The 20,710-nt window shown below is 43.5% G+C and overlaps 1 protein-coding gene across 7 annotated transcripts in view; it reads right to left on the bottom strand.

Annotated features, from left to right (window-relative positions):
• Positions 1-827: 827 nt before the first annotated feature.
• Positions 828-20,710, bottom strand: part of zbtb46 (zinc finger and BTB domain containing 46) — a 57,947-nt gene continuing 38,064 nt past the window's right edge. For 4 of the 7 annotated variants that reach the window (XM_078255199.1, XM_078255200.1, XM_078255201.1 and 1 more), the window contains exons 4-7: positions 14,755-15,036; positions 8,546-8,874; positions 7,047-7,089; positions 3,448-6,932 (exon numbers count right to left, since the gene is read on the bottom strand). In XM_078255199.1, the coding sequence (XP_078111325.1) occupies positions 6,151-6,932; positions 7,047-7,089; positions 8,546-8,874; positions 14,755-15,036 (1,436 nt within the window). In that variant the 3' untranslated portion in view covers positions 3,448-6,150. Of the gene's footprint in view, positions 3,144-3,248; positions 3,425-3,447; positions 6,933-7,046; positions 7,090-8,545; positions 8,875-14,754; positions 15,037-20,710 lie in introns of those variants that run through there. The other 3 variants (XM_078255203.1, XM_078255204.1, XM_078255205.1) reach the window with 2 other exon arrangements.

Genomic DNA, 20,710 nt, shown 5'->3' with positions numbered 1-20,710 from the left:
TTTTTCTACCCACAAATTTTGATAGATGGGTTCAACAAAAACACAATAAATAATACAAATAAAATAAAGACAGTTGCCAGACATGAAGAAAGCATCACAAATCAGATTGTACTAAGAGTTTCTCAGTGGAGGTTAATGGGAAGTGCAGTCCATGCCACCTGTAGCAGACAGGCAACAACATGTTTCCCAGAGTTACGACTGCAGCGCTCACTTTCCCTTTTTTTTTGTAAATTAACTCAAGCCAGTAAACACTGGCAAATACTGTAGAAACACAGCATGTAGACTCAACACTGTCTGAGGGGAGCGTTGTGTCTGCATACTGCATTTCTACTTGATTGTGTGTGTCATGCCAGGCGTGAGACACTCGACCTAGAAAAAACATATCTAATCAGCTTGGTTTTAAGATGCGATCTTCAAAAGCTAGCCGGTCCTTTCACACAGCCCTTCTTCATATTCACAATAATACCATAGCATGTGCACTTTTTTCAAACTGTTACAAATAGTGACAGGTTCAAAAAATAAAAACAACCCCAACAACAAAACTGTTAACCACGACAATAAATCCAAAAAAGCACCTGCACACACAGACTGTGAAACGAAAAGCACTTCATGTATACAAGGTACTAGATTGTTTTTGGTTCGATATTAATCAATTAGTGTACATTAGTGATGCAAAAGCGTGTGCTGAATATATGTTTCAATCAATATCTAACAGAGAAGTTTGACAGTGAAGTTGTTTATCCCCTTGGTAAAAAAGCAAATACGACAGAAAAAGCGTAAACTGGCACAATAAAAGGTTGATAAAAGCCTTGTAAACGCTGTCACAACAAGGCAAAGTATAAAAGCTTTTTTTTATACAAGATATAAAATATCAAAAAAAGAACACACAATAAAGCTTAGCATCCAGCACTTAATAATAATTAATAGTAACATCAACAACAGTAATCATTGATCTGATAATCATAATAATAAGACATCTCGTCTGGCTCACTTGAATTGTCAATAACATTGCCGAAAACATGGAAATAATCTTAAGAAATCAATATAGACTCTTTTTTTGGACACTGGACACTCAAACATACTTGCATACAAACACCCATCGTGTTCCACCCAAAAACAGAGAGAGAGAGAGAGAGAGAGAGAGAGAGAGAGAGAGAGAGAGAGAGAGGAGGGAATGACTTCTCCAAAAAATTAGGAAATCCACAAATCTTCAATAAATAGCATTTAAACAAAACAAATTAATATTACACTCTCTACGAATATCAAACTTGGAAATTTCAAGCACAATTTTGATCCTCTTCTTTAATTCTTACAAAGCTGGAGAAAATATATCACCAAATGAAAGATAAACCATGGAAAGAGGCTGCATATTCTGTATTGAGAAACTAGAACTACATGACTGAAAAAGGGAAGAAAAGAAAAAAAATATTTTTGAAACAAAGGCAGCTCCTCTTTCGCTGTGAGAGACGTGGCTCTCAGGTCCTATCATCACAACCTTCACTGTTTGAGAAACTGAACCAGAGACAGCGAGAGAGACAGAAAGAGTTAATCGTGTAGGTCATATGGATCCATTGTTGATTTTCCAAACAGGGAAGCAGACACAGATGTCCACATTGTGTACAAACTCTGACATACACTCTCTCTGTCTCTCTTTGTCTCACACACATTCCCCTTTTAAATAAAAAAAACAACAAAAAAAACATATGTACATTAGTCAATTCTTCAGTATTTGTTGGAATGGATTGATAGAAACTGTGTGGTTAACTTAAGTAAAGAAAAGATTAAGGACCTCACTGAAAAGGCATCGGCCATATAAACAGCAATCTGCACAAAGATTCAGTGATTTCTATATTGTGATAACAGTCAAGAGGACATAAAGTATATCCTTAAAGGTAGGTGCGGTCACCGAGTTGTTTAGGTAAGTAAAGATCAGATCAAAAATGTAAACCACGGGTTCAGGGCTTTGATAGGAGTCAGTTGTCATTAAAGTGCAAGTCTGTGGCAGTAGGACTCTGCATCGACAATGTGCCATCAAGCTGCCCGGTCCTCTGACACGTGTAGCTTTGCAATAGATTTAGACTCTCCCTTCACTCGTAGAGAGACACTTTCCCAAGAAACATTACAGCCGAGGTGGGACCAAGACATCCCCACCACCCCCCTCCACCCCCTCCACCCCTCCTGGCTTTTTCCCTACACTGTCAGTGAGCCTTGGTTTCCATGGTGATTGTGATGGCAAACATACAAAGTTGCAGTCTAGCATTGGCCATGTCCTTGGCAGCGTCCTCGTTGATTTCTGTTGTGACAGAGTAGAAAACTACTGGACTCTGGCCTGAACCCTCAAGAAAAAGAAACACAAAAACACTGCATCAGAAGTAAAGGAGGTAAGCAGAAAAAGCCTTGCACTCGAGCCATCTCTTGACCACTCTTCTTCTACTATGGCAGTCAAGGTTGAGAATAGCCTAAGAGTGTGTGTGTGTGTGTGTGTGTGTGTGTGTGTGTGTGTGTGTGTGCGCACGCATTTGAGTGTGTTACTCATGATGGTTCTAGATCATTGTCGTGCATCACCCTACAGCATTTCCATTCAAAGGAAGGCCTGCCCACGGTGGGACGAATGGGTAAAGAGAGCAGAGGATTCTGCCTGAGAGATCTTTAGAGATCTTTAGAGATTGGTTGACGAGCCGCTGATAGGTGCCTGACAGATTCTAGGAGATCCAGGTGAAGTCCCTCTCACTCCCGTTCTGCTGCTCCCCCTCCTGTGCCGAGGAGTCGCTCTCCTCCTTCTCATTGTCCAGTGCTCCGTGTGCCTCGGAAGTCATCCCCGAGTCCTTCCACTTCCCTCTTTCATCCTCCCCTTCTCCTATCATCTCTCCGTCCCCTTCGACCATCATCTCCTCCTCCCCCTCTCCATCACCGTCGCACTCCGCCTGGTCATCGTGGAAACGGTCGCCGGGATACAGCTCCTCCTCTGGAGAGAGGTCTCCTCCCACCTCCCCGTGGTGGTCCAGCAGCGCGGCCATGCCCCGGCCAGAGCAGTCGGCGCAGACGCCGTGACGCCTCGATCCGTGTTTGATTCCGACGCTGGCTGCTGACATGAAGACCCGGCTGCACACTTTACACACATACTTCTTGTCTTTGCTGTGGACCTGTTGGACAGAAACACATCATTTAACATACAATGTATTTACACTTTGGTAGCCTATATGGTGTGATTTACTGCCCCCTACTGGTAATCACATAGCTGCCCTCACCAGTGTGTGCCTCTTCATGTGCTCCCTTCTGGTGAACTTCTTGCCACAGATTTCACAGGGGTAGGGCCTCTCGCCAGTGTGAGAGCGCATGTGCCTCTTTAGGATGCACTGGTGCATAGCGGAGAAACTGCAGTAGGGGCACTTGAACTTTTTACGGATCACTGTGAAGTCATTCACTGTGTAGACACAAGGAGGGAGAAAAAGAAGGGATAAAAGATTAGTTCTTAATCAAGCTCTTTTGAATAAACCAAAAACGTCACTTTTCAGTTATTACATTTAATTAGCGGCATGGTCTAGAAATGTACCATCAATTCCCATGGCCACCCCAATCCCAGTCAAAGCTACAGTTGCCCTGGCAACAGCTGTTCCTCCATACTAAAGCAATAAAGAGATACTATAAACACAACACACAACATTCATTCTGCCTTAGTTGCTCTAGAGGGTCTCTGCTATGGACAGCAAAACACAGACAGAAAGACAAACACAGACAATGGCAAGAAGGTTAAGGGTTGGGAAATAAAACCACACACACAAAGGGAGGCTTCAGCAAAGAAATAAAAATAAAAACTAATGTTAATACCATGTCCCAATCTTGTGTAAAGGTCTGGTAAACCAATTATCTCAAGGTCTTTACTTAAATGGTTGTTAAGCCAGGTGAAGGGCATCCAAGTAAACAGATTGTGTGTGTGTGTGTGTGTGTGTGTGTGTGTGTGTGTGTGTGTGAGTGTGTGTGAGAGAAAGAAACTTTGCAGTCAAGGCATACAGCGTATGACCATGAGAGATCAGGACTGAATTTATGAGAACACAAGCACAACACAACTACTGTACATAGAGGAGGGGTCAACCACACAGTTCAGGGTTATAAGCTTTAAAGTGATACAATATAATTACCTCCATCTGCAAATCGACTTCTGCTCTGATTAAACACTCAACAGCACAAAACATGCAAGAACACATCAACTGCACAACAGAGTTGAACATCTTATTCACTTTTTTTTTTTAGAACGGCAAGTTAAAAATGCAAAGACAAAAGAATACTAGTGATGGTGTGAATGATGTGCACGACACAGATACAAGATAAAAAATACAGAGGGGTTTCAACATTTTCCATCATAGTTTAATTACAGCACAAAAACTACAAGCAGAATATAATTCCGTTTTGAAAAGTACATATCTTTGTACAGTGCAGTTGGGGGGAGGGGGGAGGTAAGGAGGAAATTATATATTCTAAAATGAAATATCTTTCAACATTTACAATAACACATATTCACTCATCTCAAGAATCGCACACAACAGCCGTACAGTATTTGTTGTTTTTCCGGAATGGCTGGCTCTTGATTGAGTTCTTGATTAGTTCCTAACTTCTCGGAGCCTGCCAGTCTGTTTCAGCTGCTGCCTAGAACAGAGTGTTACCTGAGAGACGGGATTTAGTATGAGAAAGAATTTGGCATTTGGGAGTTCCCTGTGTGTATGTACACGCAACAGGTAAGGGGGCATATTCCCAATAGACCAGTTCTGCTTTTACTGAACACATAGAAATTACAGTTCTGTCTTGGAGTGACACTGGAATATTAGAGGGAAACACAGGTCTTCCCTTTGGGTATGTACTACTCACAGTATGGGTGTACACACAATGCACCTTCATAACTGGGCTGTGTCAGGAAAATATCTTGGTTTATAGTTGCAGGCCTGAATTTTTGGCAGAAATTGGTGTGAATGTATATTAGCAATGATTTTGAAGTCAGTGCTCATGCCGATTCCAATATCTTCGCAGCTCTGCAACACACTCACCATCTCCCTTATTCCTCTCCTGAATTTTCCCCACTTCTCACAACTGTTATCTGTCTGCAGCAGTGACATCACTAAACTCATCTGGTTTAAGAGTCATCTGCCCCTCGGTCCCCACTTCCTCTTCAGATGAAGAGGTCAGGGGTTAAGAAGGGCCGGACCAATTACTATCCAGCTCCAGCCAAAAGAAGACTTAAAGATCTGGGATAGAGGAGATGGAAAGAGAGCGAGAAAATGACACCACCCAACCCCCATCAGAGCTGCTACTGGTCTATTGTTTAGCTGGCTTTGTCTGGTTTGACACATCCCCTCCATCTGCACTGATCTGACAGCACTGACTGAAGGTAATCATGTCATGAGTGATGAGATGACAAGCTACGTGTTCAGTGGGGTGATAGAATGACTTTGTTTTGCTTTGAGTTTCAGTTTAAAGAAAAGTAACCACAGTGTTTAAAAAATAGATAAATAATAACATTCCTTTACGTTTTATGCTATTTTGAGGAACACTACCACTGGCAACAGAAACAATCTGATTTGGGTCTTAATTCTAGACTCATGCGGCATTTCTACAAAGTTCCTGCAGGTGGTGTGGTTGTGTGGGCTGTGAGCCACAGTAAAGCCTGAGTGTCTTTGTACACATAATGCAGGGATGGACACAAAGATAAAGATCTCTCTGCCTAAAAAGGAGAGAAGAGTTTAGTCAGCCTAGTGACTGGCGACAGAGAGCCAGACAAGTGGTTTAGGTCAGGGAGGCGGAAAGACGCCCCCCCGTCTCTCGACTCAGCAACACAACAGAAAAGTTATTCACCTGTTATTGGTTCCAATCAGTGCACACTCAAACTATTCACAAACCTAAAGATTACTTAAAAATCAGTAATACTTATAATTTCAGTCAGTTGTTGTTTAAACAGATCGGCTTTGCATATCAACTGGTTATTCTTTATATGTAAGCTGTCAATTAATAGTAAAAAAATAATGACATAATATTAAACAAATTGTAAAAAAAAGAGTTGTCCCTAGGTATTTTTAAAAAATGTCAACAGATCATTTTGGCATGAACGATACACTGCTAGCTGATAGGAATGAATATGTGTACATAAGCCTGCGGCCTGTATCAATTTTCCAAATTGATACTGAGATCATGATTGTCAACTTTCATCTCTTGAGAAAGCTGCCACAGTGAATCTATAACCCCACCCTGACAAATTTCCATCCCAGTGCCTCTTCCCAGCATATCTCCTGGCACTGACCCCACCTGGCAGCACACTTTAACATGTGTAGACAGGTTTTTCTGGGTGCTAAAAGCCTTGGCACAGGCAGGGCAGGTGTGCCCTCTCTCTTTGGAGTGCACAGAGGACAGGTGCCTGTGCAGGTCTGTGCGGTCTCTGAAGTTTTTCAGACAGTACACACACTGCATCAGCTTCTTCTTAAAGTGGATGGTCTTTTCGTGTCGATCGGCGTTGGATTTGAGGGTGAAGCTGGCGGGGCACTGGGAGCAGAGGTAGCGCGCCGGCACAAGTTCTTCCACTGCAGGGCGGTAAAGGGACTGGTGGAAGTGGGCTGGCTGGGATTGTGGCTGGTGATGAGGCTGGGTAGGTTGGTGATACGGACCGTGCATGCTCGGCCAGTCCAGAGACAAGGCCATCAGAGACAGGGTGTGGCGGTACTCGTGTTCCCTGAGGTGCTCCAGGCTGCTGAACAGCCGTTTGCACAGGGAGCAGGCAAACCCCTGTGAGGGCCAGGCACCGGTCTCTGGCAGGACTCTTTTCCCTGACCCAACCTCTTCGCCCAGCACCATCAGCCCTTTAGTTCCTCTGCCAGCCACAGTCAAGCCACCAGCACAGCTTTCATCGCCCATCTGATCCCTCTCGACAGGAGACTGGTCACCTTCCAAGGCTGAGATAGAAAGAAGAAAAGTAAGAGTAAAAGTGAGAGAAAAGATAAAAGGTACAAACTCTCTCTTAACTTATATCAACATGATATACTTCAATTTTAAAACCTAAACCATACCTGTGCTGTACTCTTTTATGTCTTCTTTGTCTTTTACACCCTCCTGTAAGCACAAAACATCCTGTTATGTCACACACACACACATGTATTCTGTCTGTATGGATTGTTGTGTGGGCATGCAGGAGGCAGGCAGGTGAGACAAGCTGTGAAGACAACCTTTTTTTCACACGTGAGAAACACAGAAACAAAGACATGAAAACAGAAAAGTAAAAAAAGAAAAGACAAGAGAAACATTAGAATGACTTAAAGACATAGATACATTGTTAGAAATTAGCAAGCAAACAGAAAAAGTCTTATGAATAGCTGACAGTTCCTGGATGCAAGAGCCGTCCTATGAGACACAGAATGAGCAGTTAGGTTGATCTACAGTATTAATAATATTATCTGCCTGATACAGCAAGGTGCACCAAAATACCTCCCCCTTGTCTTTTCTCTCATCTACATCCCATCGAAACTCTATCCTTTCTCCATCTACTCAATGCTCCTGCCATTCCTTCACCCCCACCCATTTTTCCTCAGTCCCTACACTCCTCCTCCTCCTCTCTGATAACAGAACACCATGCACTGGGCAAACAGATGGCTTGTCCGCAGAGATAGGGAGGCTTGTTTGGAGGCAGGTCCACTGAAATCAAATGCTGCTTCTAAAACGCTCACCCGCGCACACAGCGTACACACACAGACTGGCACAAAACTCACATCCACACATGCTCATACTGCCATGCTCACACACACACACACACACACACACACACACACACACACACACACACACACACACACACACACACACACACACACACACACACACACACACACACACACACACACACACACACACACACACACCAAACAGAACAAACAATTTCCTGGGCTGCGAGAGCAAACCTCTCATTGTCTACTTGTATTGATTCTACTCAGTCTCATCTCACTACCTTGCCGGTTATCTGCCATCTCGAAGCACACGCTGCCATTGTGACCACATCTCTAATGTAACCACTCTAAACTACATTACCGCTCATGCTGAGCAAAGACTCTTGGCTTAAAAGGTGAATTTGGGTCTGGCTATATTAAAAAAAAGATGTGAAAAAAGGAAGATAAGACTGAAGAATTGGAAATCTGAAAGGAAGAAAAAGCAAAGAAAGCAAACAGAAAAGAAAGACAAACAAAATAAAACAGTGTAGCAGGAAATATGCCAGATTCCACACAAAGAGTGAGATACAGAGAGGGGTTGAGGGATGCTGTGTAAAAAAAGACTTTCCAATGATTCAAAATAACCCCATTAACCCCCACTCTTCATAAAGATCCACAACCCCACCACGTCACAAGTCACTTTCTATTCTCTGTCACCTCAACCCCCCTCAGTGTGTTTGCAGAAACAGGGTGAAGCTGCCCCCTGGATGCTCATCTCCACTCACTCTCACAAACTTTTATCTGACTGGAGAAGCGGTACCCAGAGAGCAGCATTTTCCCTGGAGCTGAGCCAGGCTCTGTGTGCTTACCTCAGGCAAGGTGGAGGGCTCCGGGCCCTCGCCGGCCTCTTCCACTTCCATGTCCAACCCTTCTGAGCGCAGTGGGGGTGCCCCGGCCCGCAGACCGGGGGCCTCCAGGGGCCGAGGCTCAGAGGGGTGCAGTGGTGTGGGCGGAGTGGGTGGGAAGTATGCTGATGATGATGATGATGATAGCGGTAGTGGTGGTGGTGTTGGTGGAAGATGAGGAGGAAGAAGAGGAAGAAGTGGAAGAGGAGAGGAGCCAGCCCCCTGTTTGTTATGAATAGTGGCCCCCGTGGCCCCTGGCCGGAGCGTGCTGCAGTAGTTGTTGGAGCGGAGCCCTGAGGAGCACAGGAAACGAGTCTCACCCACCCACTCACGTACAACTGCAACTCTGCTAGCAGCTGGCCACCAGAACACAACGGGAGAGAGTGGGCAGGGGGGCACACAGAGGCTGCCAGTGCTACACTATCAAACACTATGGAGAGGGGGAGGAAGAAAAACTCTGAAGTTTCACTTTCCACCAGCCGAGGGGAAAGGGTTAGGGCTTCTCTTCTCTCTTTCTCTCTCGGTTACTTTTGCTCCTCTGCTCTCCTTCTCCTTCCACCCACATGCGTGCGCAGAGGATGGCAGCGTGTGTGTGTTCAGTGAGTGAGTGTGCATGTGCTGTGTGAGTGAGTAAAACGCATATATGGAGAGGGCTTGAGGATCCTCTGTAGCGTGGAGGGAGATTGTTTTGGAGAGAAGCCATCTTGCAGCTCAAGTGAAGACTTTTTGTACACACAGGGTAAAGGACAACTATATCGACCATGTAAGATGTTTACCAGCAACAAGTTAAGGCACGCTAGATGAAGAATTTCATATCTCGACTCTTAAAGAGCCTTTAGCTCTCGATAACTATTCACACTAAAGCTTTTTCTGCTACATTAATATCACCATTAGCTGGTATTGAGAGCGCCTCTTGTTTTCTTATAGTGCATATTAATCAAAGTGTAATGTGTTGCAGGTTATTCTGGATTGTGTGTGTGCGTATACGAATACGTGCAAGTGTGGGCAGCGTTTTGGGGAATGTCTCCAGAGTTATGCAGTGGGTTAGCCATTCATTGCCCTCCTCTTCACAATGCACAGAATCACACAACCATGATGCTCAAACGTGGACGGATTCCTGAAATGTTAAACTACCGCACCCGACACTCCCCACTCCCACTTACTGAGAACACACACAAATGCTTAACTCCCCATCTCCTCTTCCCCATCTCCGGCAGCGACGGGTGGAACAACATTAAAAGGGAGGAAGAATGGGAGACGGAGAGTAAAGAGATGAGCTACAGGTGAGAGGGAGCAGCTCATTAACAAATGGTGTTCTGGCAGTAGCCACTTCTTAGGAAAGGACTATCATGGAATATCAAAACATCGGGACAGTTTTATTTCCCTTTTATTGTCCTAATGATGAAGTAGAGCAAATCTGAATTTGCATTCATGATTTCTGGGAAAGTTCCACCAGTTCCAAAAAGGTTTATTGGATTAGGTGACCTTAAATGGGAAATATCACCACTACCAGATTGAAAGTTATTACTCCTGCATTGATATCTACCTTTACATTGAGCCTTGCTATGCTTCCTTTCCTCTTGTGTTTAATAGAGATGCAGAGGGTATGGTGTTGCTATATAGGATCCACATTTTCAATCTAAAAAAGTCTCTTGCACCATTTGTGTCACAATCATAAATACAAATCATAAAAACCTCCAGAGAGTAGCTATGAAGCCACTAGGAGCTACTATACAAGGTGAGTACATTTTCAAAAGTAGATGTGAAGTGATGAGAGCAGGCAGTGGAGAGAAAAGTTCAATAATGTCAGTATGATCCCTATAGTTAATTGGATGTTCTTTACAGCCGGAATGCGGTGGCAGTGAGGACAGGTGTGCAGGGATAGTCCGGCAAAATCCATTGTCTGGCATTGATTTTTTGATGCACAAAAGGGGTACCAGGGCCAAATTCCAATGATCTTAATTGGAATCAGGAGGCTGATTGACATACAGACTCGCCCCCCACTGTATTTGGCATTCCACATGCTAGGAGGATGTAGTCCGTGTGGCCCATGCAAAGGATGGCAAAGAGAGGAGCTGTGCATTTGAATCTCAGGCGCTGTCAACAAGGTGATGGTTTAAATTGCTAAATGTAAAGAGGAAGAAGTTTTCAGTGGTTAAACTGCAGGGCATTGATTCTGGATTTGATTTTGGATGTATGAATCTTTAGGAGAAGCATGTTTTAGTAAACAATCAATTATATAGAAAAGAGAGAGAGGAAGAGGAAGGGAGGGGGAGACAGAAACTCTGTGTGAAGGCCTTTTGCTGATATTCACTGGTCTCTCTTCAATTGGGCCAGGTGACCTTGCTCTACCTCCTCTCTGCCTAGATCAATACTTTCCCAGGATTTTAAACCAACATACTTTGATGCTGCACAGAGGAAGAAAAAGAGGGGGAAAGATATAGGAGTGAGACAAATAAGGAGGAACTGCAGGAGCCGGCTAGAAGGGGAGGGAGTGAGGGAGAGTGTGAGGGATGAGTGTTAAGGAGGGGTGAAGGAGAAATGGATGGAGGGAAGGAGGGAGGGATGGTGTGAGGGGGAGTACAGGAGGAAAAAAAAAAGGACAGGAAGGATGTTAAGCAGGGGTGAAGGAGAAGCAAGGAGGAGAACGGGAGGAGGGGGAAAGAGGGCTGAATGGAGGGAGGGAGGCAGGGAGTAGCGATCTGTCAAACCAGGCAGACTTATCCTCCGCCCAGTAATCTGAGGTACAGTGTTTGTTTATTTTCTGTCCTCATTTAGACACAGGGACAGACCCGAGGAGGGAGGGGAGGTTGTTGGCCATCTCGACAAGCCCATTTCCCCAACCCCTATTGTGTAGTGAATTCAAAATAGGGTTTGGCTTACCAAAAACCTCCCTGAGGTTTCTTTGGTGACAACTGAAGAACAGCTATGAGACTCATTTAACATGTTTTTTTCTTTCCATGCAGGGAGCTATTGATTAACATTCTTTGAATTCTCCAAATCTCCTATTCATATAGTAAAGGCTGAGTGTAGCTGTAAAGTGTTAGTTTGTATCAAAAAGCCTCTTCTTCTTTTCTCTGGAGCTTGTAAGGCTGTCTATCTGTGCTGTGACAGCATCTAATTCTTCTCTTTAAGCCAACAGAAACATCTCAATCCCACACACTTAACACTTACACAAAAGGGGTGATGTGATGTGACGTGTGTGTACGAGTGCGTATGTGCAACTGTAAATGTGTGTTTTGGTCTATTCAGTCTTGTAGGTGAGTGGGGCTCAACTCAAAAGGCATGACTTGGCTCAGAGTTGTACCCTTCCTTTGCTTTTCTTCCGCTCACAAAGACTGGCAGAACTCTGGACAAAAGATCCAATTACTAGCCAGTAAAAGCAAAGAGACACAAACACACAAGTTGCACACACACATACGAATGTGCCCACGCAAACAAATATACGCTCACACTGGCACACACAGAGATACACACATGTAGACGCTGTTTAACACCCTCACTGGAGGCCAAAAAAACTAACTGAATGAAGGAAAAAATCTCTTGTTAACATTAACAAATTAAGCACAAATAAGGATGTTTATTTATCTAATATTGATGTGGTTCGAATAATAATTAATATAAGGTAAACATTAATATCCTTAATTACTATAAGGTGCTCCACTGCAAATATTTTAATTGCCAAGTACTTTGTGACAAATAAATAAATATATAAAAAAAAAAAAAATAGTTATATCAATAGTTAATCACACTGGTCGGCTCTCCTGCGCGTGGTTTTTTAAAAGTTCCTAGGTCTCTTTTTCATACTACCTCTGGTATTGTCTTTGGGCCTCCTCAGCCAACCCTTTTGAGTCTTTGAAAATACTTTCCAATATTCATCTGGATTGAGGGAATACACATTTAGCGTCATCTGGATTGAGGTAGTGAACATTAGGGGTGTACGACTCAGAAAATGTCACGATTCGATAACGATTTTAAGGCTCAAGATTCGATTCAAAAACGATTCTCGATTAAAAAAACGATTCACAGCACGTAAATGTAGTTACTTTTCCCATGTGATTGCAGTATACAATTTAAAAGAAACACAACAAATTAAATGTAGTTTGATATTACGTTATATGTCTTCATACAAAAATAAAAACTTTTGCAACTAAAAACTGCAACGTGCCAAGCTTTGGCCAGCTTTCAAATACATTTAATTCAAGTATAAAATAAAACTGTTAAATAAAAAGAGCTTTTCGTTCAGAGTTCGGTGGGAGTTTAGAGCACTGAAAGAGAGTGCGTTGGTTGACTGGCATGTTAGGTACTTTAGGTTGTTGTTCGTCCACGTCTTTAGTTAAGTTTGTGGTGTTTCCAAAATACTTAACTTTCACTTTGCAAAGCCTGCATATAGCATGATTCCTATCAAGTTCTGTCTTCCCCTCGAGGTCATAAAAGCCGAAATGTGCCCAAACTCTCGCCTTCAATGAGGATGGAGAAAGTTGAATAATTATTTCTGTGAGGTTTGCCATTGTTTGCGCCGACTAAACTACTTCTGCTGCACTCGTTCTTCTTTTGATTATAAAAAGAGTGCCCAGGCATCAGCGTGAATTCGACACAGTGCCATCTATGGGAATGGCGAGCTAAACTCATTTCAGGACAATAGTATACACGCCATTACAAAACGAAAAAAATAAGTAAAATATGAATCGATTTTTGGAATTCTATGAATCGATTTTGCGATACGAATGTGAATCGATTTTTTGCACACCCCTAGTGAACATTTAGTGTCAGCGTGTTAACCTCGCCCACCCAGCTGTATTCTAAATTTAAACTATAGTTATCCTTACTAGCTAGGCTCCTTACATGCTTGCTAATAACATTTGAAGAAGTGGGTCTCCGGCGGCATATAGACTAACTTATCAAAGTTACCTTGAATGCATCAGTTTTGGACAAATTTGTGCAGAGTTGTTCATTGTGTTCATCAGTGTTTGCATTGCTACTGTAGAAACATGATGGTGCAACATGGCTGACTCCATGGAAGAGGACTCGCGCCCTATAGATATGAAGGGCTCGTTCTAAACTAATGAAAACATGATTCTTAGTTTCAGGTGAATATACTCCAATGAAAACATAATTATGAATATTATATTACATTTCTGTCAATAGATCCTCCTAAATCCTATACACTGCTCCTTTACATGCCTGCAATGCTCTCTAAATATGAAGGGCTCATTCTAAGCTAATTGAAACACAATTCCTAGTTTCAGGTGATTATACACTATGCATTTAAGTAAGAGATTTTAGCTTATATAACTTATCATAAAATATCAATTATAAATTATTTTGCTACTTATGTGGTGAGGTATTCAGATATTCAAAGACCAAAGGAAAGTTGTTCAAAGGCTTATCACACCTGAACATAAAACTATTCACATGTAGGATGCACACTCATGCATAACCACACAAAAAATAGATTAGATTTTTTTTGGTATTTGATCTCACATGACATACTATTTCTCTATCATCAGTTTGTTATACTGGTTATTTTTAGAGATACAATTTTATGAAAATACTCTGTTTTGAAGGTGCTTTTAACAGGATGTAAAGGTTTGTGCCGTAGTTGAGTAGAGCCAATAATGTCATCGATTTTGTTGCTGAAGTATAGAAAATAAGTAATATCTGAACAGTTGCTGCAGTTCTGTTGTGTTATGTTGCTGCTGTGAAATACAGCCATAGACCCATTGATACACACAAAGAACCTGTCACATAAAACCAAACAAATATTTCTCACAAAAGCGAGAGCGATCCCAGCAAAATGTTCTCTCACTGAGTCACAGCTGACTAATCATCACTGGCATTGCCACACAAACTCTTTACACACTCAAGTGCCACCACACACGCGCACACACACACACACACACACACACACACACACACACACACACACACACACACACACACGTACGCATTCAGAGTTATCCAAAGACAGTGAATGATGAGGGAAAATACTCTGCAGAGTAAGAGTATGCTCATGTCAAAAGCGGTCAAGCCTGTATGTTTTATGTCTCACAGGTGACCACCAGTAGATTTACAGCAGTTTGTGTATACTCGAGTTGTAAGTTATAATGAGGTGTGTGGATGTGTGTGTGTAACAATCAGTGTGAGCAGAGTGCTAGTAAATAGTGACTTACAAGACAGGGAGTGTGCTCCTTTGGGCAGGTACTCAAACAGCAAAGGGTTATCATCTCCCATCATCTCAGCCCGCAGAGACAGCAGGCTGTTCTTACTCATCAGCGCCGCCTTCAGATTGGCTACAGATGAGATTGTTCCACCCACGCCTCCTCCCCCGGCCTCTTCTGATTCGTTGGGACCCATGTAGCTCGGCTCTGTGGTGAGAGGCTCTTCCTGCTTGAGGAAGAAGTCAAGGCGTTCGCCGCGACTGTCTGAGCTGTTGGGTTCGGTCACGTCGGCCCCTGAAGAGAGATGAAGTAACAGAAGATGGGTGAGGCTCTTCTGTCCTTCTGCAGCCATCACTGACTGACATTACAATGGTTTTTTAAAACAGCGCAAACTAAAACAGGGAAATTCAAGGTGGCAAGGGACAATGCCTCTAAACATTTCACACAGCAATGTTTTAACTTAATTAGAAGGATTACATGGTTCTCCATAGGCTGAAAATCCTGCCACTCTTGGATTTGTGAAATCCTTTCAAAGGGGATAAAGAAAAAAACCCTAACATTCTACTTGAACAATTGTCACTTTTTCAATGTAAGGGTTTCATCCGACTGAGCTTAAGTGAAAATACAAAAAAGAAACACCATATTAAACCCATTCTTTCAAAGCTCTCAGCCGAGTCATGATTTACACCCAGTGTTTTTGGTTGCAACTACCAACACGTCACCGCTCTGAATCATCTCTCTCTCTCCTCGACTCCCTAACTTACCTCATCATCACCAGTCAACAAAAATATAGGGAGATCGTAAAGAGACAGAGAAAGGCAGACACAGAAGTGGTATATGTGGGTGCGTTATGTCTGTGCGTGTGTGTTTTTAGCCGTCAGTGTCGTTGAAAGTGTGTGTAGAGAAGCTGTCAGCAGTAGACATGTCGCTGGAGGTTCCACTGTAGATCTACTAGACTGTCAGACCACACTGCTGACGACAGCGGCGCTCAACACACACACAAACACGCAAATACGGACACGCAAGCATGCTTTCATTGCCTCCTAATTGACAATTAACTGATGACAGGTTGCTTTCTCTAACACAGACTTAGACAAAAATACACATCACACACATCACAGGCTTAAAGACTTTGAAAGAAAGGCTTGTCTACACCTAAAACAAACACATACAAGACCTGTGAGTGGTAATGCAGACTTGCAAGTTGTGAGCGTAATGTTGTGCGATTGTTATACAGAAACCTTCTGACATCCTAATATTTAGTTCTACCGTTCCACAAAGCCCATGCAGTGACAGCTGAAATCACACTTAAAGCTAATAGGGAATAAACAAAGTGAAGACGGGGGTGATGCGGGGGCATGGAGAACAGAAACGAGTGGAGAAGTGAAGGGGAAAGAAAGGGTAAAAAAATAAAATGGGAGCAAGAAAACAGAAAAGCCCTATTGTCCATTTTAACTACAGTCAGGTAGTGCTAAGTGTTTCCTGTGCAGCCCACAGCTCATCTGCTGCAGGGGGAGTCAAGGTGACAAAGACAGTAGTTTGCCTCCACGTCTGGAATACCGATGGGTATACAGCCTCTTCGCAGCCTACTGGGTCAATCTTGACCACTCTGCCTCGCACGCGCACACACACACACACACACACACACACACACACACACACACACACACACAGTCATTTTTCATGCTCAGTACAGATAAATGATCACAGATCAGATGGATGGATATATAGCACGTTTTGTATGCACAGTTGCACATACACGCGTAGATCTGAAAGGTGTAGTGATACGAGATATTGAGGATGGGGGGGGGTGTATCGGGCGTGCCAGATAAGAGTGACATACATACGAAGTAATCAGCGGCCATCAAACTACTTGCAGACACAGAGAAAGATATAAAAAGGAGGAGATAAAGTAGGAGGAATGAAGACAGAAAAGAGCAGGCACGGACAGATAGAGAAAGAGAGAGGAAGAGAAAAAAAAAAGGCAGGGGAGTGTAAAAGCGGGGGTGTCGAGCTGTGGAGGAAGCACAGAAGATACACACAAAACACACACACATGCATCCACGCACATCCCCACCCCAACCCGCACGCACACACACACACACACACACACACACACACACACACACACACACGCAAAGTTAATTAAGAAGGGGGTGTAGGGGTTGGCGCAAGGGGCATGAGGTGCAGGAATTCATTAGAGCTCTGCCCCCTCCTTCAGTGGGCAGCCCAGCAGCCACAAGAGTCAATCAATAACATAGATCTGCTGTGGGCCAACAACACACACACACACACACACACACACACACACACACACACAGAGGCAGACAAATGGAAGGAGAGAAAGCAAGGGAGAAAGAGAGAGGGTCACCTCTGACCCCCATCTCCCTCCACTCATCTGTTCATTGGACAAGCGAATGACCCCTGAACACTTTTCCCAGCATCCCCTGGACACGTGCATCTACAGATGGAACATGTCCGCCCTCCTCACAGTCATACAGTAACAATGCTTCAGTCACACACTGCAGGTTAAATGACAGTTATGGAAAAGCGATTTCTTCAGGATTTCCTCGCATATATCACAATTCTGAAAATGTATGAAATTAACATCTGTACTTTACAAATTAGCAAATAACTCTCTCTGTCCTGCTGACACACTCTGCCTTGCAACATACAGTATCCTGCTTTCTGAGGATTTATCCACATTTCCGAGACTAAGCGTGAGATATTAGAAATTAGTATTCAGCTGACCACAAACAGGCTTCCGCACCAAATAATCGGAACGTACTACATAATCCTCCTTCACTTATGTAAGCTTTATCAGGCCCTACGTTGATGGTGTTTTACTTAAACCTCATCCTGTTCCGACAGATAAAATCATATACCACACCAGAAACAGTCGCACCTAATCCCATGCATGCAGCTTATGGATTTCATCATACGTGTGTAAGGTTTCTCCGAGGATTTGTAGACACACATATCGTGGTGTCTTTCAGTGGCAATAGGTTTATCTGGAGTTTTAGAGACACTGTGGTTACATCATTCCTTTGTGCACATATGCTGAGTGTTAGCGTAGTGCTTGTCATGAGACAACCTATGAATTTCAATGGCATGGGATATGGCTTTGATCTGCATGGTCACATACAAAAAACAATAGCTTTTCCCTCATCTTTTTCCCCCCTTCTTTCTTCTGCCTGTACAGTGCAGCAGTCTCTGTACAGTGAAGGGAATTTTCATTTTCCCCTTCATCAAAGAGTCCGAATAATTTAGATTTCTGCTTTCTGAAGAGATCCTCCGTTTAATTTGGTTGCCATGGTAGCCGGGCACCCTTGGCTTCAACATTTATGCTAAATAAAAAACCCTTTAAAAAGGAGAGACAAATATGTGGAAACGGTGGTTCTCTTTGTTCCTGTGTGTGTGTGTGTGTGTGTGTGTGTGTGTGTGTGTGTGAGCACGTGTAAGCGAAGCTGCAAGCTATGTGAGGGCTTGAGTGGGAAAAAGCAAAAGCAGAATAAGACTTGCCTTGGAATAAAAGATGTTTGTTGAACTATACTTCAAATGTGTTGTGAGGAATACAGAATTAATCATCCATTGAGAGAGTTGCAGCTAATGGATAGAAGATACAGTTTTATGGTGCTGTGGTTGAGGCTGCACTGTATATCTGAGTTAAGTGTGTGTGTGTGTGTGTGTGTGTGTGTGTGTGTGTGTGTGTGTGTGTGTGTGTGTGTGTGTGTGTTTCACAAGAGGAGTTGTATTATTAGAGAGCACGATTTAACGCAATAAAGAGGAGGAAAGAGAAGGCCTGAAAAGGGAGAGACGGGTCAACTGACCCAGTTTGACCCCTGATCTTCTGTTCTGATTGTGTTCAAGGAGTGTGTCCATGTGTGTGTGTCTCAACAAATACCTCCTTACCCTCGAAATTAAGCCAAACACGGTTGTGTGAGGGAGTTTCTATTTTCTAAAAATAATTTTTTTTGATAGATAAATGGATGAATAAATGTAAATTGATACACAACAGCTTGTGCACGCGCATGCACGCACACACACAACCTGGCTGTTGATGGACACATTCCTTTAACACCTGCAATCACACGCACAACACACACAACACACACACACCTTCAAATCAACAGAGACAGTAGCCAAACACAATGGAGAGAAAAAGTCCAGGGTGGTTAAGCAACGAGTTACTGAGGCTTGTCGACCACAAGAGAGCTGTCAGAGAAGAAAGTAGGGCTTGTGTGCATGTTTGAGTATGGGAGTGCAAACAAAAGAGAAAGACTCTCTCACTGTGTATCTTTGTGTTTATATGTAGGTGTTTGTGTGTGACAGAAAAGACAGAAAGAAGCCTTGCCCCAAGTCAGTCTGGTTAATGGCTCGGCCAGCCTGAGGTTGAAAAGGACAAGGCACTACAAGAGCAGTGTTGTCACAAGACTTTGCTGCTCGCCATATTGTCTATTCGACATTACAGCGACATGCTTCCAAACGAGAAAACGCAAGACGTTATTTTCAGCTCCATACGCTGGACATGCGATTAGTGAGTGTTTGTCCTCAAGTGGACAAAGAGGGGAGGGAAGGTGGAACTTGCTTCCTCAGCATGCCAGAGTTTGAGAGGGTAAAAAAGTAATTTCAGCAGAGAAGGGGGAGTGAGGCACTAAAACAGCTCAAGAATTCAGAGGCAATTTAAAAAGCAGTGTGGGAGAGGGGAATGAAAAAAATGCTGGGTTAAAAAGGAGGGAGGATGGAAAGTAATAGAGGTTGTTATTCTCTCTCTCTCTTCCTTTCTCTCTGTTGTTTTTAGGGACTAGCCGGGCCACAACCTCCAGGAGAGATAGGGAAGGTTGGGTGGGTGGTGGGGGTGTGTGTGTGGATAGGGTGGGCAAGCATAAATCAAGCAGAGCCTGAAGGCTTTAGAGGAGGGAGGGAAAGAGGGAAGAGAGTGGTAAAAGACAGTGAAGAGAGAGAGAGAGAGAGATGATGGTGCTGGTGGTGATGGTGGTACTGCTGGGGGCTCAGAGTAAAAGAGAGTGTGGGTGGAGGGGAGGAGAGGAGAGAAGAGGAGCACAGCGATTGCAAGAGTGGTGGGGGTGAGAGGTGGATGGTGGGGTGATGAAGTGTGGGTGGGTGGGTGAGTGAAGGGGGAGTGAGGAGAGGTGAGGGGGAGGTTACAGAGGCTGTGGGAGGGAGGGTGGTTAGTGACGGTGGGGGTGAGCTAGTAAGTGTTTGAGAGTGTGTCTACAGTAGGCCAACTAAATTTAAAAATGCATGTTTTTTGGCCCACTGTCCAAGCTACTCTGGCGTTTTCAACACCCAAAAACAAAGCTTATAGTGGTCTCATAGCAGTGGTCGTGTGCATGCTCAGAAATTAATCTGCTTAAGCTGCATATCTGAAAGATACTATCATCCCATGAGCAGTAGGAGGCATTATATCAGGAAGTGAAGCCTTATTGCTACTGTCACTTTTTTCTGTCGCCATGTTTCGTTATGTTTACATTTTGCAAAATTGGAAGTCCTCAAGGAAGATATCACGGTGTTGGCCAGGGCTGATTTGGCCCTCATCTGCTGCCTGGTGGATATATTTTTTGAAGACCTGCTCACACAAGAAAGTGGCCATAGTCTGTAGCTGGTGAGCACGCTAGCCGGGCTGGTCAGTCACAATGACTCTCCAAGCTTCTTTCTATCTACTCTGTACTGGGCCGTTTACTCCGACCTGGCATTTTCTTCTTAGGATTTCAATCAATAAAGTTACTGAAGGGGGTTGAAAAGCTCTCTGAATTAGCGAGCTTGCTAACTGTCATCTGGCAAGAGTGATTTAATCAGTTGCTTATGTGAAAATATTACATTTACAATATAAACATTACTGTCTACAAACCACTTCTTTATTTAGAGGACGTTAATTAAAAGTGGACTTTTATTCTGCTGCCTCTAATCCTCTGTGATCACTTATTTTGTCAATATCACACTATAC

The sequence above is a fragment of the Sander vitreus genome, chromosome 7, assembly GCF_031162955.1.
Source record: "Sander vitreus isolate 19-12246 chromosome 7, sanVit1, whole genome shotgun sequence".
Lineage (NCBI taxonomy): Eukaryota > Metazoa > Chordata > Actinopteri > Perciformes > Percidae > Sander > Sander vitreus.
This window is presented reverse-complemented; position numbering and strand designations above follow the sequence as displayed.